This window comes from Acipenser ruthenus, chromosome 46 (genome assembly GCF_902713425.1).
Source record: "Acipenser ruthenus chromosome 46, fAciRut3.2 maternal haplotype, whole genome shotgun sequence".
Lineage (NCBI taxonomy): Eukaryota > Metazoa > Chordata > Actinopteri > Acipenseriformes > Acipenseridae > Acipenser > Acipenser ruthenus.
The window spans coordinates 8,012,491-8,037,786 of NC_081234.1; the positions used below are offsets into that span (position 1 = coordinate 8,012,491).

Sequence of the window (25,296 nt, forward strand, 5' to 3'; positions counted from 1 at the left end):
GGTTGGGGGTCTAGCCATTTGGCTCACAGGAGGCCCAGGGCATCAAGGTCTAAAGGACAGTGGTCCTGTCACTTTTAAACATTGGGGGGGGGGGGGCTTCTGTGGTTAAGTCAGATTAATAACATCTAACGACACCCCCCTAGCTGTCCACGAATTGCCCTCCTACTGGTAAAAGTAGCAGGGGTTGAGGAGAAAATGACAGCTGGCTGTTTTTCTTGTATAAATATGCAAAAGCAGTTTGGGACGAGTTCCCAATGGGTGGTTTAAGGAAGCAAAAATCTCCTGTGTGGCATTAAAAATGTGCTTTCTACAGGTTCTGACACTGACTGTAAATGCTTATTATTGTCATTGCAGTGTGGTCCAGTGGTTAAAGGCCAGGGGTTGTAGCCAGAAAGTCACTGGTTCAAATCCCACCTCTGCCACTGACTGACTCACTGTGTGACCCTGAGCATTATTATTATTATTATTATTATTATTATTGCAGTAAATATCGGATCTGTAAAGTGACTTACAGGAGGAGCTGTACTTTATTAGCTCCCCTAAGCCTAAATCTACAACAGAGAGTATTAATGGTACAGTAATTCAAAGTGATCCCCATTTGAAATGGCATGAGTATAATTGCCAATTATTCTTATCTTAAATATCTGTATTATTATTATTATTATTCATTTCTTAGCAGACGCCCTTATCCAGGGCGACTTACAATCGTAAGCAAATACATTTCAAGTGTTACAATTCAAGTAATACAATAAGAGCAAGAAATACAATAACTTTTGTTCAAGCAAAGTACAAGTGTGACAAACCAAAATTCAATAATGCAGCATACAGTTTTTGCAATGTATGTACATTGCAAAAACAAAGCTGTAAAAGTGAATAAGCTAGCCACCCAGCCAGCACTGCAATTAATCCTCAGCATAACCACATTTGCATAAATATCTTTTGGCAAGAACAGGCTGTATCTCTTCTCCTTTTTTATGTTGCTTACATGCTCAGTACTCCCTGCATGCTGACATAGGAAATGATCTGTGTCGAGTTTGTATGAGTCAATGTGTACGAATATACAGCTATGGCAATGCAAGGATTAATTGTAAATTGATACCAAAAATAGCAGAGTGTACTTAAACTGCAGAGGAACATCATTACAGCGTGAGATATAAAGTTACTGCTGTGCCATCAAACTGCAGTGGCAGTAATGTTTTAAATCTAAATTAAATCCCTCAGAAATCTAATATTTGTCCCAGTTTGTTACAGTGTGTGTGTAGACAGCCAGATCTTGATTCCATGATACAGTTCTGTGTGTTAAGAGGCCATGAGTGTGCTACCTGGTTCTGTATTAAGTAAGCTGTCGAGGTGTGGTAAATTTGTGGCAGTGGTTTTCAACTTTTTCATCTCAAGTACCAGTGTTTCCAGCTGGGACCACCAGGTGTACCAGTAACCCTGTGCAATCTTAAACGGCTGCTGTAAAACAGAGACCTACCCCGTTACAAACCGGTTTTCTCACTGAAAATGTGACGGCATCATCTAATAATTTGACAAAAGTTGACCAGAATCAGCAACACAGAGTGCTTTGGTTCCCCATCAGTAAATTTGAAAGTTCATATCTCTCATCGTAATTTCTCATTTCTCTGTGATTCAGGGGTACAGATTGATACATTACGATTAAGGGAGTATAGGGTTGATCATATCTTCATAAAGATCTGCCAGTGTGTACCAGTTGCAAGCATGTCACGTACCAGTACTGGTACAGGTACCACAGGTTCAAATCCACTGGACTAGAGGATCTAAAACTAATATCTCTTGGCACACAGTCCTTGGCTATAACCCCTGGGACACAGTATATGCCTGCTTTGACAGAAACAAGCTTGGCTTGAAATGCCCAACATGTCTAACTTTTAATTAATTTTATGAACGTTAAATGCTTTTGGTAGTGGGTGTGTGTGTTTAACTTGACTGTATGTTTAAAAACAAAAATGAGAGAAGTACTTTTCAGAGCTTTCACGCCACACCCTTCTAATTTCTTAACTTCGGCTTCAGTGGAAGTGTCGGGAGGCAATCGGCAGCCCTTTCAGTGGCCTTGCCAGCTCTTAACGAGAGACGCCAGCGGCCTGCTGACAGAAATATGACATGCACTTCAGCTGCAGCCCATATAAACGCCAACTCAAGCCTGGGGAATAGAGAATAGGTTTCACAGCAGGTGGAGAGCGTGGGCTTGGATTGGCAGACTCTGCAAGGGTGTTCACTGGGAGCCTCCAGCCAGGCCAGCACATTCCACAGGCTGTATTGGAACACTGTGGCTCTCCAGGAGGGTGATCGTGAATGCGTCGCCTGCAGTAACACAGCGCTTCTCATAAACCCATTGCTGCTTATTTGCCAGCAGCACAATTATTTTATAATAACTGCCATGGCCCTAGATGAACTCTCTATTCAGACTGTATGTGCAGAAGCAATGTTTGTTGTTGTTGTTGTTTTTTAATTATAATATCAGGGAAATTAATAATATGTGGACTGAATGATGCGTGTGTGTGTGTGTGTGTGTGTGTGTGTGTGTGTGAAGAAAAAAGATCATGGTAGCTGAGACTTCTTCCCATATTCTTTAGCTTTGATGCTAGTGGCCATCTATTGTAATTGTACTATTTAAAATAGAAATTGACCATGGAAACTTTCTATTACGATTATAAAAAAAAAAAAAGTAAAATAATAATAATAATAATAATAATAATAATAATAATAATAATAATATATGCCTAGTAAAATGCATTAATCAGACAGGGGTATCGGTTGTCTAATTCCACAAGCACAGAGGGACTTACCTTCAACATTTCCTAATGAAATGTGGGGCAGGTGACCCTTTTTTTGGTATAAATGAATTCCCCCATTGCTCTTTTATTCTCCCAAATTAGCAGTAACGGAAGACTGATTTAATTGGCTGTGTCACTGTTTGGTGAACCCAGGGAGTTTCAGGTTACCCAGCATGCTGGCTTTCCACTAGCTTGTGGAAGTAATAAAGCCACAGCCAGCAGCAATACCAGCCGCCTTTTCCAGGCTGGGGTCGCTAATGCTTCAGTGTGCACCCTGAGGTGAAACTTGAACTGTCAGCTATCAGGGGCCTCTTCTTTCTCCAGCACTTTTCAGAACCTTCCCTAAGGGGCAGGCATATGGCCAGCAGGTAAGCAAGATCAAAGACCCCCTTCTTTCACTCTTTTTTCCCCCTGTCTTTGATTCCTCCTTTTCAGCAAACTTGAAACGTTTTTATAACTTGTATTACATCATGTCACGAATCTGTGAAACTTGGTTGCGTTGTGGAATTATATTGCGCTTTGGAAGAAATTCAAAACAGGAGGTAACGCTTTGAAAGCATTCTCCTGCATGTTTATATACAACACAGATGCTGATACACAACTAGCATTGTCATCCACAGGAACATTTAGTAACAGTCTGAAGTGATAAAGACCATGGCAAACCGCACAAGTCACATTCACGTTAACATGTGCTGACAGTAAGATGCACAAAATCGAAACAAAAGTGGACCTTGTTACTTAAGATATTAAACATACCATTGTAATGTGGCGGGGGAGCAGAAGGCATCATATTTAGTTTTCTGTTGTCTTGGCTTCCTTTGCAGTTTTTTTGGTTTTTTTTTTACATTTATTTGTTTGTTTGACACATGCATTTTTTCTTTTATTTTCCTTTTTTTTTTTTTAGAGAGTAAGAACCACATCATTATAATTAGATCATGTTACTCCAGTACCATCTGTTTTCTTTTTTTTGGTCTATTGTGCGGTGTAACTCCACGGCTGTGGTAATATTGTATTGGAATACATACTGATCCCTGTCTGTCAGATTTTTTTTCTTTTTTGGGGGTTGTTTTAGAAGCTTTCAGGCATTGTATTGCACCAAGTATTTCATTCCTGCATATAATTACAGTTGTTCTATTCCACAAACCGCAATGTTAATACCATTTGAAAAAGTCCCAAATGCTGTGCATGAATCTACTTATTTAGTAAATCAGAAGAGTTTAGTAGCGGTGGCACCCACTTTTAAGCTGCAAGAAGCTGGACAAAGAAAGTTCAAGATAAAGCGGATTAAGTTTTTTTTAACCCTCTTTTACGACATCTTAATTAATAAAGCTGCTCATTCCGATTTCATTTACTGCTAATCCAGCTCCAAACCTCTACTGAGAAAACAGAAGTCTGAGAATAACTCAATCCCAGCCATGTGTGCGTTTTAATACTTGAGAAACATCGGTGTCGTTCTGCCTGCTTAATTAACAGGTATGAACAGAGAGAACAAAGCAAGCAGGGAAGTGCTTGGGTGGTTTTTACTTTGCCCTTTGTCAGCTTTTTTTTTTTATTCTTTTAAGAATAATTGTCATCCCAGGCAGGTCTGTGTCGTAGTCTTTCGTGGTAGTTCATTGAAAGCAGAAGTGAGCTTATCTTTGTGTCAGTCAAAGCACATCATTGCAATTGTTTAAACACTATATATTAAATGTATAGTGACCCTTAAAGATATTTATATATTTAAGAAGCTTATTGCCTTATAAGTTGATGTTGAAAATATCAACTAGATGCGATCCTTCTGTGGTCCTTATAACGGCTTGGAGATTTCTATTATAACCTCCTACTGTTGCACTAGTTGCAGGAGCATGCCTGCTTGGCTTGCATAGTAACATAGTGTCAAGCAGGTTTCAAGGGGGGTTGGCTAAAACTACCTTTGGGGAATGCAAACAAACTGTCAGCAATGAAGAATGAAGTAAACAGACACAAAGGAATTATGTTTTAGTGTAAAATTCAACAGGATTGAGGTACGCGGCTGCTTTTAAAATGAAAATCTTTCAACTGAGCTGTCAATGAAGAGTTTCTAACTCAATGCAGCAGCCAATCTGTGATAGCTGTACTTCATGTAGCTAGCCAATCGTTCTTCCTTGACATCTGGAGTTGCAAATAATAACAGCAAGTGCCACATGAAGAATTTTGCACTGATGAATTCTGGGAAATTCAAAGCGTTGTCTGCTGTTTGGGTTCTTATGTAACATATTTGTGGAATTCTAAAAAATACACTTGACAGATCACCGGCGACATGGGTACAAAATTACAATTGATTCTTCTAAATGAAACCTGTGATAACTGCTATTCATGGTGTAACGATCACTCTGCACAACTGAGAAGCAGTTGCACTGTCCTCCCTAAGGAGAGACTACTGGCCCTATTCCTATAGCTAAATAAGTCAGCAAGAGTGACAGACAGCAAAAGCAGGGACGTCAGAGGTGTCAATTTCAAGAACAATCAGTTTATTATTGTGAACAATAAAGTCAACAAATGAAAAAATGAACAAACGAATGAAATGAATAATAAGAAAGGAATTCAAATAATTGCAGGTAACAGGTAAGAAATAAGATGGTACAGATAAGTATGTAGGGACAAACAGAAGGCTAAACAGTATCACCAAACCGAAATTAATGTAGTGTCCGGAGGGTCTCCAATAAACCCACACTCACAAACACAACACACACAGATAGACAAAAGATGGTGGGAGAATGACAGGTAGGCCCAACAAGTCCAGTAATAGCAGGGTAATTGAAATCCATACAAAGTAACAAAATAACAAAAAAATACAGGAAACAAAGTATCAAATTAAAGTAGAAACAATCCAAACAAAAAAGAAATGATCTCACCCACAAATAAGGTAGTCCAGCAAAGTGTCCCGAAATGATGGTGATTGTAGAAAGTTGAAAACATTGAGTACGTTGAAATTGTTGAGACTGTCCAGTAGTGTTGAGTTGAATGGTGAACAGTTGTTTGAAAAAAATCAGGAGGATCAGGAAAAAATTGAGGCTGTCACACATAAAACAACAAACACTAAACAGACCTAGAAAAACAGCTAAACTTAAACAAGTAACAGTGAAAACAAAAAGAGCAGTTTAGACAAAGCGCAGCAACAAAAGAAAATGAACGGATGCACTGGAATTATCTAAGGATGGTAATGGATTCACTGAAATTTAAGTAGAGAAAATGCTGTAGATTAATGGATTCCTGTGAGAAAGGGAGTCTCTCTCAGGCCTGATTAGCCAGCTTTAATACAACTGCTGGCTACTAAGGAGCTCTGAGATTGGAGGGGTGGAAATCTGAATGAGCCAATGGGGAGAGAGGATGAATAGAGGGTGGTTGCAAGGAACTATGGGAAATGAAGTTTTGACCTGGCCAGGCTACTGACCCTAATTAAAGGGACAGGTGGGTGAGACTTACACCCACATTATGTAGCATGGGAATTGCTACATATTCCCCCCCCCCACACTGGAGGTGCAAGGGACGAACGCCATAGTAGCGTTTTAAATTAACAATATTGATGGTATCCTCTTTGAAATAATCTGGCTCCCCCCACTTGAGTTTGTAGTTGTTGGGTCCAAGTCTCTTGGTTACAAGAGCTGGCCCAAACCATTTAGGGGCAAGTTTTGCGGAAAACTTTCCGGAGGCATCAGATAAGGGGTGAGATCTTATCCAGACTAACTCACCTTCTTCATACTGACAGTGTGCTCTCCGGGCATTGTAATTCCGAGCTTGCCGTTTCTGAGCTTTGGCAACGTGATCCCTCACCTCTTCGGCAATCTGCTGCTGGCGATCTAGCAGTTGGTAGGGATCGGTGGATGGAGCAGGAGCAACAGCGATTAATCGGTCCAATGGGCCTCTGATGGTCCTTCCGAGCGCTAGTACTGCAGGAGAGAAGCCTGTGGTTTCATGTTTGGCGGTGTTGAGGGCGAAACGAAACTCGGGTAGCCACTGATCCCACAGCTGATGGTTTTTCCCGACAAAAGATGCAACCATGGTCTTTAAGGTGCGGTTCACGCGTTCTGTCAGGTTGGTCTGTGGGTGGTAGCTGGTGGTGAGTTTTTGTACTACTCCCCAGGTCTTGCACACCTCTGCGAGTAGCTGGCTCGTGAACTGAGGTCCACGGTCTGAAAGAATGTGTTGCGGTGTTCCCCATCGAGTGAATATTTCCTGCGTCAAAATGTTCACAATTTTGGTGGTCTTACTGTCCCGCAATGGAAACAGCTCAACCCACTTTGTGAAGTAATCAACAATGACCAGGATGTAAGTGTTACCTTTTTTACTTCTTGGGAAAGGTCCCATTAGGTCCAGACCCAGCATCTCTCCGGGCTCCTTCACAGTAGTGGACTGGAGTTGACCTGCAGGTTTGGTGTTGGATGGTTTGTACTTCTGGCAGGTTTGACACTCCTTTATGTGGTGCCATGTATCTTTACGGATGGAGGGCCACCATGCAACCTCCAACATGCGCAACAAGGTCTTCATCCTGCCCAGGTGACCTCCCAAAGGGTTGTCATGGTAATGGTGGAGGAAGGAATTCGTCAGCTGTTCCGGAATAACCAGCTGGTATCGGAATCCTTGTTTAGGAATAGGCACCCGGCGATACACAAGTCCCTGCTGTTGGATGAAGGAGATGCGGTTATCATTGGCAGTATTGGAAGCAATGTCATTGATGATGTCAGAGATAGCTGGGTCTTTGGACTGAGCGGCCGCAATCTGGTCCATGGTGGTGGGAAGATCCATGCTACTCGCAGGGGCATTGCTAGCACACACTGACGCAGAAGGAGTTGAAGGTGGTACAAGTGGAGCTCTGGAGAGTGCATCAGGTACAAGATTCAGACTACCTTTCCTGTAAATAACGGTAAAAGTGAATTGTTGTAGGCGAAGAGTCCAGCGGGTCAGTCTGGAAGAGGTTTTTGGGTTGTTGAATGCCCAGGAGAGTGCAGCGTGGTCAGTGACAACCTCAAACTCCACCCCCTCCAGATAATGCCGCCATTTTTCTACTGCCCACACAACAGCGAAACACTCCTTTTCGGATGTGGAGTAGTTTTTTTCGGCAGAGTTCAGTAATTTGGAGGCGTAGGCTATTACCTTCTCATCATCTCCTTCTAGCTGAGTCAGAACCGCTCCAAGTCCTACATCGCTGGCATCAGTAAAGACTCGGAACGTCTTGTTGATGTCCGGGTGAGCGAGGACTGGAGGACTGATCAAAGCTTCTTGGAGGAGTTTGAAACTCTTCTGGCACTCTCCTGTCCATTTCCAGGGGACATCTTTCTTTTTCAAGTTGTTAAGTGGGGCAGCAATATCCGCAAACCTGGGGATGTACTTGTGGTACCACCCTGCCAAACCTAGGAACCGTTGAACCTCCTTCAAGTTGGTAGGAATGGGATATTCCTGGATGGCTTGGAGCTTGTGGGGATCAGCAGCTACACCCTCACCTGAAACCACATGACCAAGGAAATGGAGAGTGTGTTTAAAGAAGTGGCATTTTTTGACCCAAATGGCATTACATTAAATTGATAAAAACCAAAGGGTGTGGTAAACGCAGTCTTCGCTCTACTTCCTGAGTCCATCGCCACTTGCCAGTAACCCGAGCGTAGATCAAGGGAACTGAATACCGCAGCACCACTCAGGGACTCCAGGATGTCATGAATGAGGGGCATGGGATATGCATCAAAGACAGTCTTTGCATTCAGCTTTCTGTAGTCCACACAGAACCTGTAACCACCATCTTTCTTCTCTGTGAGCACCACTGGAGAGGACCATGGGGAGTTAGATGGTTCTATAACTCCGTCCAGCAGCATGTCTTGGACGTGTTCCTTGATTAAAGCCTTCTTCAGTGGAGACGCTCTATACAGTCGACCCCGAACAGGGACTTCGTCCTCAGTGGAGATGGAGTGACGGGTGACTGTTGTCATTCCCAACTTATCAGTGCAGACTGAAGACCACTTTTGCTGGAGGTTCTGGAGTTGTTGCTCGACAGGAGATGGTTCAGCTGAAGTGATGGTCATGGTCACCTTCGCCGGTTGGCATGGCTTTGGATCAGAGGTGGTAGGTGGCTGGCAAGATGTATGGAAGTAGAGGCTGACACTCGATAAGGACCTATCCCAGGAAGCTTCCCCCTCATACCGTGGCAAAAAAGGATGGTAGGAGAAATCCTTCTGATGTTTGACACCATACTGCCTATTGACAATGTCAATCTGGGTATGAGTTTTCTCCAGGAAATCCAAGCCTAGAACCAGGGGAAACGTCAGGTGATGATCCTGTAGGATATATGTGCCTAGAAACCAGATCTCTCCGTGGAGAAGGTAAGTGAGGCGAACTTGACCTTTGGCCTGGTGTGACTGTCCATCCGCCAACATGAAATACTGGTCCTGTGCAGACTCCAGCTCTTCCCCTGAATGAGCTATCTTCCTCCAGAGACTCTCTCTCATCAGAGTGAAGGTGCTCCCAGTGTCCAGGACTGCAGGCCCTTGGAGCCCTCGAACGCCTACATCCACGATCAGCAGAGTCAGGCTTGCAGCAGGAACTATATTCTTCTTCTCCTGGCTTCTCACCATGCTGACCTCTGCCGGCTTCTTCGTAGCTCCTTTATGGCTCCTCTTGTCCTGAACGGCTTTGCTGGAGTTTGACTTGACCCAGTATTCCCGCTGGGCAGCGTTGTCTCTCTCCACCTGGGTCCCGATGCGCACCAGTTCTGCCACTGTCTTCACTGTTCCCCTAAGGGAGCTTGCCAGTTTGGGATTACAGCTGTTGAGAATGCGACAAACCAACTCAGTCTCCTCCAAGTCTGGCTTCCAGCGCAGACATAGGGCACGGTAGTCATAGGCGAAGTCAAGGATTCGCTCGTCAGGAAGTTGGAATCTGGAGCGAAGTCGGTCTTCCACTTCGGTCTGGAAGTCAGACGGCAGAAAGGCTTGACGGAAGACAGTCTTGAACTGTTCCCAGGACTGGATTCCCTTGCGCTCCGCGACCCACCAGCTCTTTGCTGAGCCTTTCAGCACACTGGACATGGTTGCCAGGATCTGATTTGGTGTCATGGGTCGTAGCGCTAGGAATTCATCGCATTTGTCCAGGAAGTCAATGGCATCACTGCTGGCCTCCCCGCCAAACTCTGGGAAGTTGATTTTAATGGGCAGCTTTGCTTGGGAAAGACTTCCTTCAGTTCTGGAGCCATGGTAATCAGCAGACCCACCGTCAAAGGAGAATTGTTGTGATGCAGACCGCTTTCTAGAGGAGCGAGACGGCAAAGAAAGTGGTAGACGAGGGGTGCTGGTCTTTTTGAAGAGTTTCTTCAGCTCTTCTCCCCACAGCACATCGCGGCGTTTCAGGCACTTCACCACTTCCATATCCATTTCGTCAAGGGCCTCTTGCCTTCGATTCTCCATATCTGCGAAGCGTCCTTCGATGTAACGTCGCAGGACCTGTTCACGATTAATGCTGCTCTCCTGTAACTCGGACAGCTGTGTTTCCAGTTGCTCAACACGGTCAGTGAGATGGGAACAGTGCTCAGTCAATTGCCCTATCGCAACACTGTCAGTAAGATTCCCTTCATCATCATCGCCTCCAGAAAGATCTGCCCCTTCCTGGGTAATGTACAGGTCACTAATGCGGGTGGTTCTCTCTGTGATAGGCTCTCTGATAGTCACATGGGGTCTATCCCCATTCTCAGAGAAGTTTAGCGAAGTCAAGGTCTGATTTTCCATTTCTGACATTAAGTTCCCAACAATTTAAACTGATGAATTTAGATATGAATTTAATGACACAAAGGGTCCCCGTACGGGCCACCAATTCTGTAACGATCACTCTGCACAACTGAGAAGCAGTTGCACTGTCCTCCCTAAGGAGAGACTACTGGCCCTATTCCTATAGCTAAATAAGTCAGCAAGAGTGACAGACAGCAAAAGCAGGGACGTCAGAGGTGTCAATTTCAAGAACAATCAGTTTATTATTGTGAACAATAAAGTCAACAAATGAAAAAATGAACAAACGAATGAAATGAATAATAAGAAAGGAATTCAAATAATTGCAGGTAACAGGTAAGAAATAAGATGGTACAGATAAGTATGTAGGGACAAACAGAAGGCTAAACAGTATCACCAAACCGAAATTAATGTAGTGTCCGGAGGGTCTCCAATAAACCCACACTCACAAACACAACACACACAGATAGACAAAAGATGGTGGGAGAATGACAGGTAGGCCCAACAAGTCCAGTAATAGCAGGGTAATTGAAATCCATACAAAGTAACAAAATAACAAAAAAATACAGGAAACAAAGTATCAAATTAAAGTAGAAACAATCCAAACAAAAAAGAAATGATCTCACCCACAAATAAGGTAGTCCAGCAAAGTGTCCCGAAATGATGGTGATTGTAGAAAGTTGAAAACATTGAGTACGTTGAAATTGTTGAGACTGTCCAGTAGTGTTGAGTTGAATGGTGAACAGTTGTTTGAAAAAAATCAGGAGGATCAGGAAAAAATTGAGGCTGTCACACATAAAACAACAAACACTAAACAGACCTAGAAAAACAGCTAAACTTAAACAAGTAACAGTGAAAACAAAAAGAGCAGTTTAGACAAAGCGCAGCAATAAAAGAAAATGAACGGATGCACTGGAATTATCTAAGGATGGTAATGGATTCACTGAAATTTAAGTAGAGAAAATGCTGTAGATTAATGGATTCCTGTGAGAAAGGGAGTCTCTCTCAGGCCTGATTAGCCAGCTTTAATACAACTGCTGGCTACTAAGGAGCTCTGAGATTGGAGGGGTGGAAATCTGAATGAGCCAATGGGGAGAGAGGATGAATAGAGGGTGGTTGCAAGGAACTATGGGAAATGAAGTTTTGACCTGGCCAGGCTACTGACCCTAATTAAAGGGACAGGTGGGTGAGACTTACACCCACATTATGTAGCATGGGAATTGCTACAATGGTGCCTGGGATTATTTAACCTAGCATGTTTTACAAAGGTCACTGGTAAAAGTTCTTAAATACGTTAAGCCCTCTGTTCTATGGAATGTAAAATGGATGTACAGTTAGCCAACGTACATTTTCCTGCTTTCTGTAGCCCTAACATGATTTGAGGTGCGAAACACTGGCAAGACTGCTTTAGCAGATCAAATTTAATAAGCGTAAACCACACTTAATCGCATTTCAAATGCTTCAAATCTGTTGTCAGTCCTTCGTTAGGAGGGTTAATTAGACAAAATTCCTAGGAGCTGAGGGGTCAACGAAGGGTTCAATTCACAGTCAAAAGCAGTAATGAACAGAGATTAATATTCAGGGAAAAAAAAAAAAAGATTGCAGCTGAAGGTTAAATTTGGCTTGAAAGCCTGGCTTTGTTGTGAACTTTTCATCTGACGCTTGGGTGAGCCACATAGTTTTATTCAAATGAGAGCTGGTATTTCAGGACAAATGAATAAACCTACATGTTATTATTCGGATTAAGCTGTCCACAGAATTCAGGCGCTGACAATAAGGTGAGGGTCCCTGGTACTGATTGGGCTGATATACCATTCAAAGTAAAACAAGTGCAGCAACAGTTGCTTGGGTTCCTAATGATTGCTGCTCTGGAGAACAGCAGTCCACACAAACCCAAGCAGCTGTTTCTTCAGCAAACGATTCTCACCTGTGGATAGCGTGATCCAAATAATGGAAATATTGGTTTGTACAGCGCTACTAAATGTACAACTTTTAAACAAATCTGGTGTAATATAAATAAACCGTAGATAGAAATGGACCCGAGGTTTTGCAACTTGCCCATTCATGGGATTTTTCTGGTTCTGGACTCTCTGATGGTAACCATTTTACTAGGTTTCTAACATTGTATATTAGAATGAAGAATAAACTTTCTATACAGTGAAAATCCACACTTTACCCCAGACATGCTTAACAGCAAAATTGTACAGAGACATCCACAATACGTTTGGCAAAGTAATGTGAACAGCTGTGCTGTTTTCAGAGCTAGGTAGTTGTTTTTTTTTTTGTTTGTTTGTTTTTGTCAGTAACCAATTTTGGTGAAAATCCATGCAGACTACTGAGTTATCATTTAAAAAAAAAACAACAACTTTTGACAAGGTTCAGCAAAGCATGGAGAATGAAAGTAAACTAAAAGGCACTCAGGGAAATAAAAAGCAATTTAAAGAAAAAAAAAAGAAGGAAAAGCAGACAAAAAGCAATTTGAAACATTCCAAAGGAGAGAAATACCAAAGTGGGAGACGGAGGACAGATCACTTACATGTTAGTTTTGGGCTGGTTTACCTGCCTTCACCTTGATGCTTGTGTTGTCAGACATCTACACACAGAACCGGGAGGGAGGAAACCAGACACCCTCCTAATGTAATCTCAAATCTCCTTAAACAGCCTGTCTTAGCTCTTGTTACTGATACCCTACAAGCCTGCCACTTAAGGACTGACAGCCTTGTGTCCTGCTTCGGTCTGACAGATGTGGGCTTCTCCAGTCAAGATCCTGTAACTAATCATGTTATTAGCCACCCAGGGAACATGCTTGACTGACAAGCAGAACAAATAGCTTTCATAATCATCCTGGGCTTGACAGCCAAGACTTTGCCGGATAGCCTTGTAATAAAAGTGTTGCCATTCAGAAATCACCATGGTTATTAACCCAAAGCGGTATGTAATTCAATATGTTAACGTCAAGTTATTCAGCAGGTTTCATTCGACTTTATGAAGCAAAACGAGTTCATTCTATAGGGTGATGCAAACCTTTTGGCAATAGCTGTTTGTCACAGCTACATGTTTAGATAAATCGATAGAAAATGGTGTATGTATCCTTATCCTACATCCTAAAGCTCTTCAGAGAAGTGATCTAAAGACAACCAATAAAACCAGTATTTTTTTTAATTTAGTAGTCGCCAATTTAGTTTTTTTGTTATTTTCTCCCCAATTTAGTAGTGTCCAATTATTTTTTTTATCTCAGCTCACCGCTACCACCCCCGCGCTGACTCGGGAGCGGTGAAGACGAACACATGCTGTCCTCCGAAGCGTGTGCCTTTAGCCGCCTGCTTTTTTCACATGCTGCAGACTCACCATGCAGCCACCCAGAGCTACAGTGTCGGAGGACAACGCAGCCCTGGGCAGCTTACAGGCAAGCCTGCACGGTGAGCCGAGGACACCCTGGCCGACCTAACCCTCCCTCCCCCCGGGCGGCGCTCGGCCCATTGTGCACTGCCCCCTGGGAGCTCCCGTCCTCAGTCGGCAAAGGAATAGCCTGGACTCGAACCGATGACGTCCAGACTATAGGACGCATCCTGCACTCTACGCGAGTGCTTTTACTGGATGCGCCACTCAGGGGCCCCATAAAACCAATATTTGTATGTTTTGGGGTTTATATACTTGGATATCTGCAAACCAAAACATCTCTGACATATTCAAATACTGTTAAATAAAACCCTTAGTCTGCCTAGTATGATTCAGTGATTATCTATAGTCTATCTATAGTCTTCTAAAAATTAATTAAGATAATCTTCATTACTGCTGGGAAAGCAATGACTGTAGCAAAAATGCGTATTGGAATGTAACTCTTTTAAGAGGTCGCCCCCTGGTGGTGGGGGTTATGCTATCCCATTTTGGGGTTCCACTTCCTACAGGGAACAAAATGTCTTAGAACCCTGCAACGGATGACTGGATCTGCTAAGCTGTAGCCTGCAAAAACAAGGCCACGTTCATAAACCATGCCGATTTAAATCCATAAAACCGATCACATTGTTGCTTATCTAGTGAAGCTACTGATATATTTGCGTTTGTTTTCCACAATACGCTTGTGTTATATTTACTGCAAGCTTTATTTTTTTTTTTTTTTTCTTGCTTAATGTTTCCCGAAACTGTCAGAATTTCTACGGCACCAGGATTGAGAAATCGCTGCATTACATCGCCTCCAGTGAGACAGTCAATCCCTTGTCTGTTGCTGACTCCTCTTACTTACCTAATGTGTCCTCTGGCAGGATTTCTGGTCTCCAGAGTGCTCTTGAAGAGGAAAGAACAGCATGCTTTCAGAAGGATTCTTTTTCAGTCGCAGGCTCTTGTTTTTAGCAGAGAATGCGGAGTGCCAGGGTTAGAAACAGAATAGTTTGAAATCCACTGGGAGCCCATAAGCTTTTCACCCAGGGACCTCATGAAGGCAACTGTATGCTAAAAGTCATTAGTGGTGTCTAAAATCGGAGCAGTGAAACTTGCTTTGGTTACAAGAATTTTACCAGCAACTACAGCCACGTTTGATATACAGCCGAGTGTCTTTTTAATAGATCTAAAATGTGACACACTTTAGATTTTCAGTCCTTCTTATAGCAGAGTTCTTTTTTAATGAATTTACCTCATAAAAGGAACTCTATTGTATCTTTCTAAGCCACCTGGTTATCTAAAAGTGAACCATACAGGAGAGATCAGCATTTACTGTGCATACTATATTATTTTTTTTTTTTTTAGCAGATGCCCTTATCCAGGGCGACTTACAATTGTTACAAGATATCACATTATTTTTTACATACAATTACATTATTTTTTACACTTTTTTTTTTTTTTTTTTACATACAATTACCCATTTATACAGTTGGGTTTTTTTACTGGGACAATCTAGGTAAAGTACCTTGCTCAAGGGTACAGCAGCAGTGTCCCCCCACCTGGGATTGAACCCACGACCCTCCGGTCAAGATTCCAGAGCCCTAACCACTACTCCACACTGCTGCCCCTATTAAAAGCATTGTGCCTCTGAATATGTAGGACTAGCAACAACATCTGGAAAAGAGCCTCTCGGAGGTGGGGGTGGGGGAAGAAATACTGGCTAAACTTAAAAAGTGTACTCATTTTTTTTAACCTGATTAAAATAAGCATGCGGGTAGGGTAGGCAGTATTCTGATTAGTAGGCTCGGGCTGTTATGTGGACAGCTGCACTGCAGACTGGGACATGCTTGGCTCAATGTTGCGGTTACTGGAACAGTGCTGGGTGGTTGTTCTCATCTACTGTATGTGTTTGCATGTTGCCATGAAGAACATGTATGGAAGAACTTTAGACAGAGCAGTCCCTGGAGCATTGCAGCTTGTCTGACAAGACTTACTGGAAATCTGAAACTACTGGCGTGCAAACTTTTAGTATTCATAGACTGCAATGTGATTCATTCCGTACCAGCAGGTTTTAATTCCACTTAGAAAAAAAAAAAAAAAAAATGCATGCTTTGTACTAGAGCAAACGATTCGTGAATCTGGCTGACATCTGCGTACACAGCTATGGCCAAATAGAATGAACTCATTTTGCTCCATAAAGTCGAATGGAACTTGCTGAAAAATGTTACCTTGACATTAAATTACATACCGCTTTGTAGCTTTCCATATCATTGAAAAATGTGACAAACTATGTCTCAATCTTAAAATGCTAGGTGATGCAAAACTTTTTGGCCATAGCTGTACATCATTTATTATGTCTGTAACTTAACACAAGAGTAGTGCTTCTGAGCGCTAAAGCAAACCTCCATGTGCTGGACCTCCGTGTCAGCATCAATGAGCATTAACATCTCAATAAAATCACATGATAAATCCACAAACAAAATGATTTGAACTGCCCCCGATTAAGGAGAAGGTTTTGAAGCATGTTCTCCAATAACACTGCTGGTGTTTCAGAGCATTGACAGAGAGCTGGACTGAGTACAAGTCAGTCTAAAGCAATAAAGCCAAAAAGAGCAGCCAGCTAGTTAATGGGTATCAATAGATTTTGCTGGGTAGGACAGGGACTGTGTTACAATGGATTTCTTGTGGCTCGGTTGTGTGTTTTATTTTGATGAAAAAGAATAGCCCAACCCCACTACAAGCAGGACTGTGTTGTACAAATAGCCCCCACCCTCCTAATTGGGGGTCTCTCTCTCTCTCTCTCTCTCTCTCTCTCTCTCTCTCTCTCTCTCTCTCTCTCTCTCTCTCAGGGAGTGACTCTCAGCCTGGGTTTCTCATCCTACACCTTCATTAAAAGTGCAGTTTATTTTTATTTATCTTTATTTATCTTTATTGATTTGATTTATTGATGTTTCACTGCAAATGAAATTGAAATGTACTCAAGGCTGTTTTTGCCAGGACCTATCTGCAGTGCCTCAGTTCCCACGTGCTCTTCGGGTTGTATTTTATTTTAATTGAGCAAAGGCATGACGACAAGCAGGGTAGAAGGGCATAATAAAAAAAAAATTAAAACGTACATACAGATCACATGGGCAACGGGGAATTCTTGTGGTCGGACATCCGGGACCTCTTGCACTGTTCCCATAGCAACCAGTGTCTGGGTTGAAAACAGTTGAGTTACCCCCGTATAATCACTGTGTGAAGTTCTGCTGCTGTCAGTGTTTTTTTTTTTTGTAAAACAAAATGTGAAGCAGTTGGGTGAAGCAATCATATGTTGATGAAGGGCAGCAAGCCTTCATTCCACCGTTTTCCAAAGGACAAAGTTCAAAAGGAAAGGTGGATAAATGCTTTGAAAAAGCTGAGGAGAGATGGGTCCCAATGGGACGTTATATGATTTGTGGTTGAATCGGTTATTTTCTTTATATTAGTGGGTGTGTCTGCCTCTTCTCTGATCCAGCACACTGGGAGGTTATATTTCATTGACTACTTAATCTACTATCTGGTTTTGAGAGCGCTAATTCTCCTGTTTAATAAACAATGAGCCTTGACTGGTGTTTTTTAATATGATTTTATAGTAAATGTATATGAATTGATTCTGGACCCTCCGGTTACAAAGGTGGTGGCCGCTGCATGCTATCGATTAATTAATCCAGTCGCCGATAAACATGATTACAGAATTCAAGACATTTCAGCTTCCAAAAAATCTCCCTTCTTTTGGAAGCTCAATCTATTATACCTAACACACCTGGTGTCTCAATGAGGTAGATGTAGATACCTGGAAACTGCACCTCGGCCCATTTCGTTGGGTCATTTACCCAAACATCGACTGGGAGCTTGTAGGGACAGTTTTTGAGATTTGCAGCCAATAACTTCCCTGCATCTCTTTCCTTAGCTGTCCACATAATTGTACATGTCTCAAGTTGATTTTTAAATTATAATAATAATAATTGATTAATTAATAATAGTTGTATATATATATTGACCAGAGGGAAGACTATTGTTACCGACAGGGGGCTATAATGCCCGAAGCCGCACCCTGGAGGTAACAACAGCTTTCCTGAGAGGCATTTCATTTTCCACTATTAGCTGAGTCTGCAGTGCATATTTAATATATGAGTCAGTCAAAATAATGAGCGAGGCAAGGTTGGGTAGTAAATATGATTTTATATACTGTAAAGCCATAAACATTTGCAAGACTTTTATTATACGTTTTTTGCATGTGAAAAAAAAAGAACGTAAACATTTTTGCCACAGATATCTTAGTGCTGTTCATATAATGAGGTAATATACTACCAGTGCAACAGGGCGCCAACATTTCTGGAGCAAAACAGGTTTTATGAGTGTGATTCGCCAAATATGGTCGTAAATATGTATGGCTTTACAGTATTTAAATATAGCTGATACAGCATAAATAAGTACTTAAATAACAGAAAAGGTTTTTTTTCTTTCTTTTGTAGTTTTGCAATTTATTTTCTGTCACAGAATCGCCGTTCAGCAGTTTTTTTTTTCATTTAGACATTTTTATCTTGCACACAAGGCAGCCCTGAAGAGCTCTTCTCTTTACAAACCAGAGCAGTCATTAACCCAGAACTGTAATGCAAACATGTATAAACACTGGGAACTGTAGGAGCTTATTTAAAAGAAAGAAAGAAATAAACCCATCAGCTAGGTGCCATGCACAAGGTTATAGTTCTTACTCATGCTGTTTGCTGAGCATTTCAGAATTCCAGTGAGACTGAAAGACACTTGGGTAGATAAATGTGGATTTGAAATGCGTCATAACTGGGGTTTGGGATTTGAACAGGGGTGCAACACGTGAAACCCAAACCAAAAAAAAAAAGAGAGATTTAAAATAAATAAATAAATAAACACAGGAAAGGGAAATATAATTCTGTTTGGTCTTATATAAGATTATATTTTAAAAAGAAATCCTAATAAATTGAAGCATAGTAATTAAGAGCTGAAGGATCATATACAGCTGAAAGCAAGAAGGGAAACGATTCCAACTGCACTCCCCTGCAGGTAGTATAATTACTGGTATAATTACTGGTATAATTTATCAGTTATTATTTTGATTATAGAGTATAGTATATACACACCCTTCTGTGATAAAGCCAATAACAAACAAGCATAATTGTCTAAACACTCATAAAAATATATATACATGACTTCCAGACAACCCGAGCCTGATTGCCTTGATATGTGATATAGAAAGAAGGGTCTGATGCATGCATGTTAAAGCATTATTTATTGATTTATGTATTGCTGCGTGTCATTTTAAAGGTTAGTGTCTTGTGATTTAATACACTTTTACAATGCTGCTTACAGCATCTGCCTTAACACAGTCGGGAGCATTTATACAGTTGATGCTGTCAAGAAAGGATTGGTTTATATTGACAGGGCGCATTAATTAAATGGATCATGTTGATTGGAGGTTAAGTGACTTGCTCAGGGTCACATAGAGTGAGTCAGTGGCTGAGCCGAGATTTGGACCTGGAATCTCCTGGTAGCAAGCTCTTTTCTTTACTGGACCACCAAGCCTACATTCTCTATGAGTTATCCACTGATGTTACACAGTAGTCTGAGAATATTTACCCAGTCTTTTTAAAGGTTTAGGCCACTCTGTTATTCGCAATATTACCGGTATTTTAAATGAGCGTGCAGGCTTGATTGAAACACATTATTGGCGGATTCCTGCTCTGTGTCACAAGCACTGCCCTGCTAATAAAAACACAAGAGCCCTTGCAAGTTTGCACAACGTGTTTGCAATTTTGTGCCATGTGCTTTTACTGAGTGGTTCTTGAACCTCCGCCAGCTTGAAATGAAGCTATATTTCTAATAAACAACACATTCTTCATCTTATATGTAAACACAATTCAGTCGCTGCACCGTGACCACAGTAGATTAATTTCTGTTGTCCGTCACAAGTAAATAAATGCCTCTGCAGATTAAAAACAAGGCATGCATTTAAAACGTGAACATGCCTATTTTATAAAAGTATAGTAAAGTACAAATCCCCTTAAATAGCTGCTGGACTGGCACTAATTTCCATTCAGAAAGGGAATGCTAGTTTCTAAAGTTTTTATATGTTTCCACAGCCAAAATGTTGTCAAATGTCTACCAGGTACATGTGGAAGCATTTTATTTAACTAAATGCATGCTGGCCTTCATGTTTGAGACCTGCTTTGATTCTAGCAGGGGTTAAAATAAGTTCAGATTTTTTTTGCCTCTTTGATCACTTTAAAAAAAAATAAAAGGCTTAAAAATTACTACAGAAACAAATTTGTTTCTGAGTGTGAGATGTAACGGGTGCACAAATTCTGTTATGATTCTGCTTTTGAAGTGCTTTCTGTGCACAGATATTAAAATCCCTCCTTCTGTTTCAGCCATCAAGACGAAAATCAAGGAGGTGAAGAGGGAAAACTCAGACCGTAAAGTGATCCTGCAGAAGAAGAAGAAAGCCTTGAAGCTGGGAAGCCTCAAGAAGAAGGACCTGAAGAAGCTGGTGCTGTACCTGAAGAACGGAGCAGACTGCCCCTGCCAGCAGCTGGACAACCTGGGCAACATGTACCTCATCATGGGCCGCAAAGTGGACAAGCAGTACCTGCTAACAGGCATCCACAAGTGGGACAAGTCCAGCAAGGAGTTCAAAAAGGCCATGAAGAAAGTCAAGAGCCATAAGTGCCCAGCCTTTGAGACTGTCTTCAAATGATCAGCAATGCTTTTGCATCTCATGAACTTGCACAAAACCCCCTAACTTTTTTTTTCATATATATATATATATATATATATATATATATATATATATATATATATATATATATATATATATATATACTGATTTTACGATAGTAGAGCATCGCTGTATCTGTAAAACAAACAAACAAGCTAAATCTAAAACCTCTTAATTGTTTCTTTCCCCGCATACTTTCCCTGGAGATTTCTCATTCTTTTGTTGTATACTGTATCTTTCCCCTAAATGTATTTTAAATCATTGCCTGAACAAGTTTTGGTTTTTGTTCACAATATGGATCTGAGAAGTGAATTCTTTTGAGCTGAAATACAATTACCATTCTGATATATCATGGTAAATATTTACAAGTGCCAATTTTAATAAGGCTCTGCATGGCTGCATTGGGTTTTAATAGTAATACAGTAATATTTGAACCTCTTGCCTTGCATTAAACAAGTGAAATGGGGGAATCGTATCAAGCAACAATCATTTTAATTAATGTATAACAAAGAGAAAACAAAAACGGTCAAAGCCACAGGCTAGTCTGCTCAGGTCCAAGGTATATATTTTTTAAATCCATGAAATAACACGCAATAAAAAAGGGTGTACTATGGTACAAACCAAATAGCTTTTGCAATTTGCTGACATATCGGCTTGCATGCTGTCTGATTGAGCTGCGTTTCAGGGTCTTCTTGTTGTCCAGCTTTCAATACAAAAACACTAAACACTTCACATAGTCTACAGCAGGGTTTCCCAATCCTGGTCCTGGGGACCCCCTGTGTCTGCTGGTTTTCATTCCAGTTGAGCTCTGAATGACTTAATTGAACCCTTAAAAGAACTGATATTTTGCTTAATTTGACCCTTTTACTTGTTTTCAGCTCTTAAACAGTTGCAGATTTCAAGTTAGCTAGAACATGTTATAAATAACTTGAACTATGCAACTGTTTAAGAGTTGAAAACAAGTAAAAAGGTCTAATTAGCAAATTATCATTATCAATCATTTCAATTAAGGGTCTAGTTAAGTAATTGAGAGGTCGGTTGGAATGAAAACCAGCAGACACAGGGGGTCCCCAGGACCAGGGTTGGGAAACCCTGGTCTACAGCACAGAGCCCTGATCCACAAAACTGTCTTCATCATCTTCTTCTTCATCTTCTTCTTCTTCTGAATTGCTAGGTAATACTGGGAAACACTGTTAACAAACCTTGTATTGATGAAAACCAAAAAACTAATCTTAGATCCTCCATATATGTACATTTTACCGTGATTACATTTCTAAATTACAGATATTTTTGGGGGGGATATTTACTGGCTTTTTTTTTTTTTATTTCCATGTATATAAAGGCCTCCACCCGTATATTTTTGGGACGAACAGCACAATCATTAGGCTATCCTGGCTATAGAGCTGCTTCAGCTATAGAGACGCTTTTTGACCGTGAAAATAATCGCACACGCTGTAATCCAGGACACAAAGAAAGCACTGTAGGCTTCAAGCCTGATTTGGCACACGATATTTGACCCCCAACAGTCTGAATTCGGCTAGTCAGACTGACTGATGCATATTTATGACCTGACAGCATTTTGTTCAGTCATTTTACATCACAGTTCATAAAGGATGTAGGAACTAGGAGTAGAAAACAGACTTCACCTATAATGACTACCAAAGAGTCTATACTGTACTCTGGCCCTCGAGATCTATTCTAGTCCTGGTCTTTATTCCAAGCAGGTCCTGAATTAGTGCCTCTTAACAGCTTCAATTAACTACATTAGAACCTGCTTGGAGTAAAAACCTGGACTGGACTTGATCTCCAGGGCCAGAGCTGAGTACCACTGCTGTACAGCTATGGCCAAAGGTTTTGCATCACCCTATAGAATTAATACATTTTTCTTCATTAAGTCGAATGAAACCTGAATAATGTAAAGTTACCATATTGAATTACATACCGCTTTGTAGTTTCCCATATACTTAACGGAAATTGAAATCTAACATGAAATACTGTACTGCTATTATGGCTTCCGGTAGACTTTTGCGATAGCATTTTGTAGTTTTTTTTTAAATTTTTTTATTACACAATGTTAAATAAAATATCTAAATTATGTTCATATCGTTTTTTTTTTTCCTCAATCTGAAAATTCTAGGTGATGCAAAACTTTAGGCCATAGCTGTATACTGTACTGATGGCTTTGCTGATAACATGCATAAACGCTCCCTATTACAATATGTTCAGCCATCTTTTCCGTACTAAGTGACTGTCTGTCATGTTCCAGAGGGACAGCTAGTACAATGGAAACTGAAAAGAAGGAAGAGGCAGTGCCAGTCTTGTTTTGTCTATTGTCGCCCTGTGCTTTATATCCATTGAGCTGCATAGTACAGAACTGTTTAAAACCATCATGTTATCCAAAATCATGTGATCAGTGTCATGTGTTTGCCCCTGGATATCACTGTAGTTGAAACTGGTATTTTATGAATGTATAATTTCTGCTTTAAGGAAAAACGAGTTGTGTTAAAGGTAGATAACTCCATACCAACTGTAAGGGTAATCAGAGGAAAAGTAAACCTGTTTTCACTCATTTGAATTAAATCAAAGAAAGAAAGACCAGACTGCTGCCTGGGGGGGGGGGGGGGGGGAGAAAATAGTTTCTGTAACTTGTGTGATCTTATGGAGACGGTGGAACAACTGACTGCTATATACATGAAGCAATTGTAATGCATTAAGGTACACAGAAACACATTCGAACCACCCAGTGTAGCCATGTATTTATTACTGTGTATTTTATTGCAGTTCCCATTGGATTACCATGTTTAAAAATATGTTTTTTTTATATTGCATCCGCTGTTCAAATCATTTGAAAACATTGTTGCATTGCTACCAGCTATTATGTACATAACAAATTTAACACAAATATAAAACAAAATACAGTGAAATCATTTCCCCCAATGTCCTTGTGTTTTTTTTTTTTGTTTGTTTTTTTTCTCTTAAGAAATGCATTAAGTTATTTACAAAATGATGATGGTCTAATGATATTGACTTCTTGCATACAAGTCTATTATTTTCCAAGCAGGGGAATGCGCACAAGTGAAAATACAGATCAAGATTCAAATGCTGTTAAATGACTTCATATAGCACATATGCTAGCAATAAATAATATACTATATATATATATATATATATATATATATATATATATATATATATATATATATATATATATATATATATACGCTGAACATGAGCTCTGAACAGCAGGGACATCAATAAAGTTCTTGTAGTAACAAATAATAGGTTCCAGTTCTGTGCAAACACAAATCTCTGATAGCAGTGTATGCAAACGCTCCACATTCCACTGCACCTTACCAGATAACCTGCCCCGAAGCATCCAAAATAATTACTTGGACTGTACGGTACCATAAAATAAGTTACAGCCCAACAGGGCAGGTGTTACTGGTTGTCTTATATTACCACGTTATGGCAAATAATTACTGGAATAAACCTTGGCTAAAGGCAAAGACCCATGCTATCATTCAGCAGGAGCAGATACTCCCAAGGGACAGCATTAAGCTTTCTATGCAAAAAAGATTGGAACTCAGTATTCTGCAATTTACAGCTATGAACAAAGGTTTTGCATCACCTAGAATTTTAGGATCGAGAATTTATATTAAAAAAAAAACTATATGAACATAATTGAGATCTTTTATTTAACATCATGTAATCAAAGAAACTGCAAAATGTTGCAAAAGTCAACCGGACTAATAGTAGTTATCATGTTAGATTTCTAAATGTCACATTTTTCAATGTTTGACAGTTTTTCTTTAAGTATATGGGAAACTTCAAATCAATTGTATTGAAACATTATTCAGCAGGTCTCAACCGACTTTATGAAGCAAAATGTGTTAATTCTATAGAGTGATGCAAAACTTCCTAAAATTCTAGGTGATGCAAACGTTTGGGCCATAGCTGTAAGCAACCATACTTATCAAGGATTTGACAGACTTTCCTGGACACAAACAAACAGCGTTCCAAATAGGTCATTGAGTAATTTATTCTCCAATTTAGACACTAAGGGCTTGATTTTTCAAAAGGCGCATTATTAGAGGTCGCAATGAGAGTTGCTAAATTTAATATACGAAGGATATAACCGAAGAAAAATAAACGGCACCTCTTCCATAAAAAGGTCAAATAAAGAATAAGAATAATAATAATAATAATAATAATAATAATAATAATAATAATAATAATAATACAGCGTGCCGATAGAAAAAAACGATTCTTAATTTATTTAAATATAAAAATGTATTCTCTGATGCAATATTAACATTCATGTTCTTTACATGCAATATCTAAATGTTTCTGTATGCTTGTGAAAAATCATAATACAAATGATAAACATTAATATGCGTTTTTGTTACATATGTGTTGGGATGGTCATATTAAGTATTTAATATATTCTAAAATTAGCCAGCCTCCACTTAGAAGCCCCCGTTTGAATTTTCCTAACAAGGCGCTGTTCTCCACGATAAATGAGTCGTGGCATGAGCCAGGATACTTGGCAACTACATCCTTTAAAGAATGATGATGTTTTAATTCCTTCAGTCTGGGGATATCGCAACATGTGTGCAATCTATTA

The 25,296-nt window shown here is 40.4% G+C and overlaps 1 protein-coding gene across 1 annotated transcript in view; it reads left to right on the forward strand.

Annotated features, from left to right (window-relative positions):
* LOC117971672 (secreted frizzled-related protein 1-like) overlaps window positions 1–23,288 on the forward strand; it is a 41,614-nt gene extending 18,326 nt beyond the window's left edge. Inside the window, exon 3 of the mRNA XM_059013637.1 lies at window positions 20,326–23,288. Coding sequence (XP_058869620.1) covers window positions 20,326–20,651 — 326 coding nt within the window. The 3' untranslated portion in view covers window positions 20,652–23,288. The remainder of the gene's footprint in view (window positions 1–20,325) is intronic.
* Window positions 23,289–25,296: the final 2,008 nt, after the last annotated feature.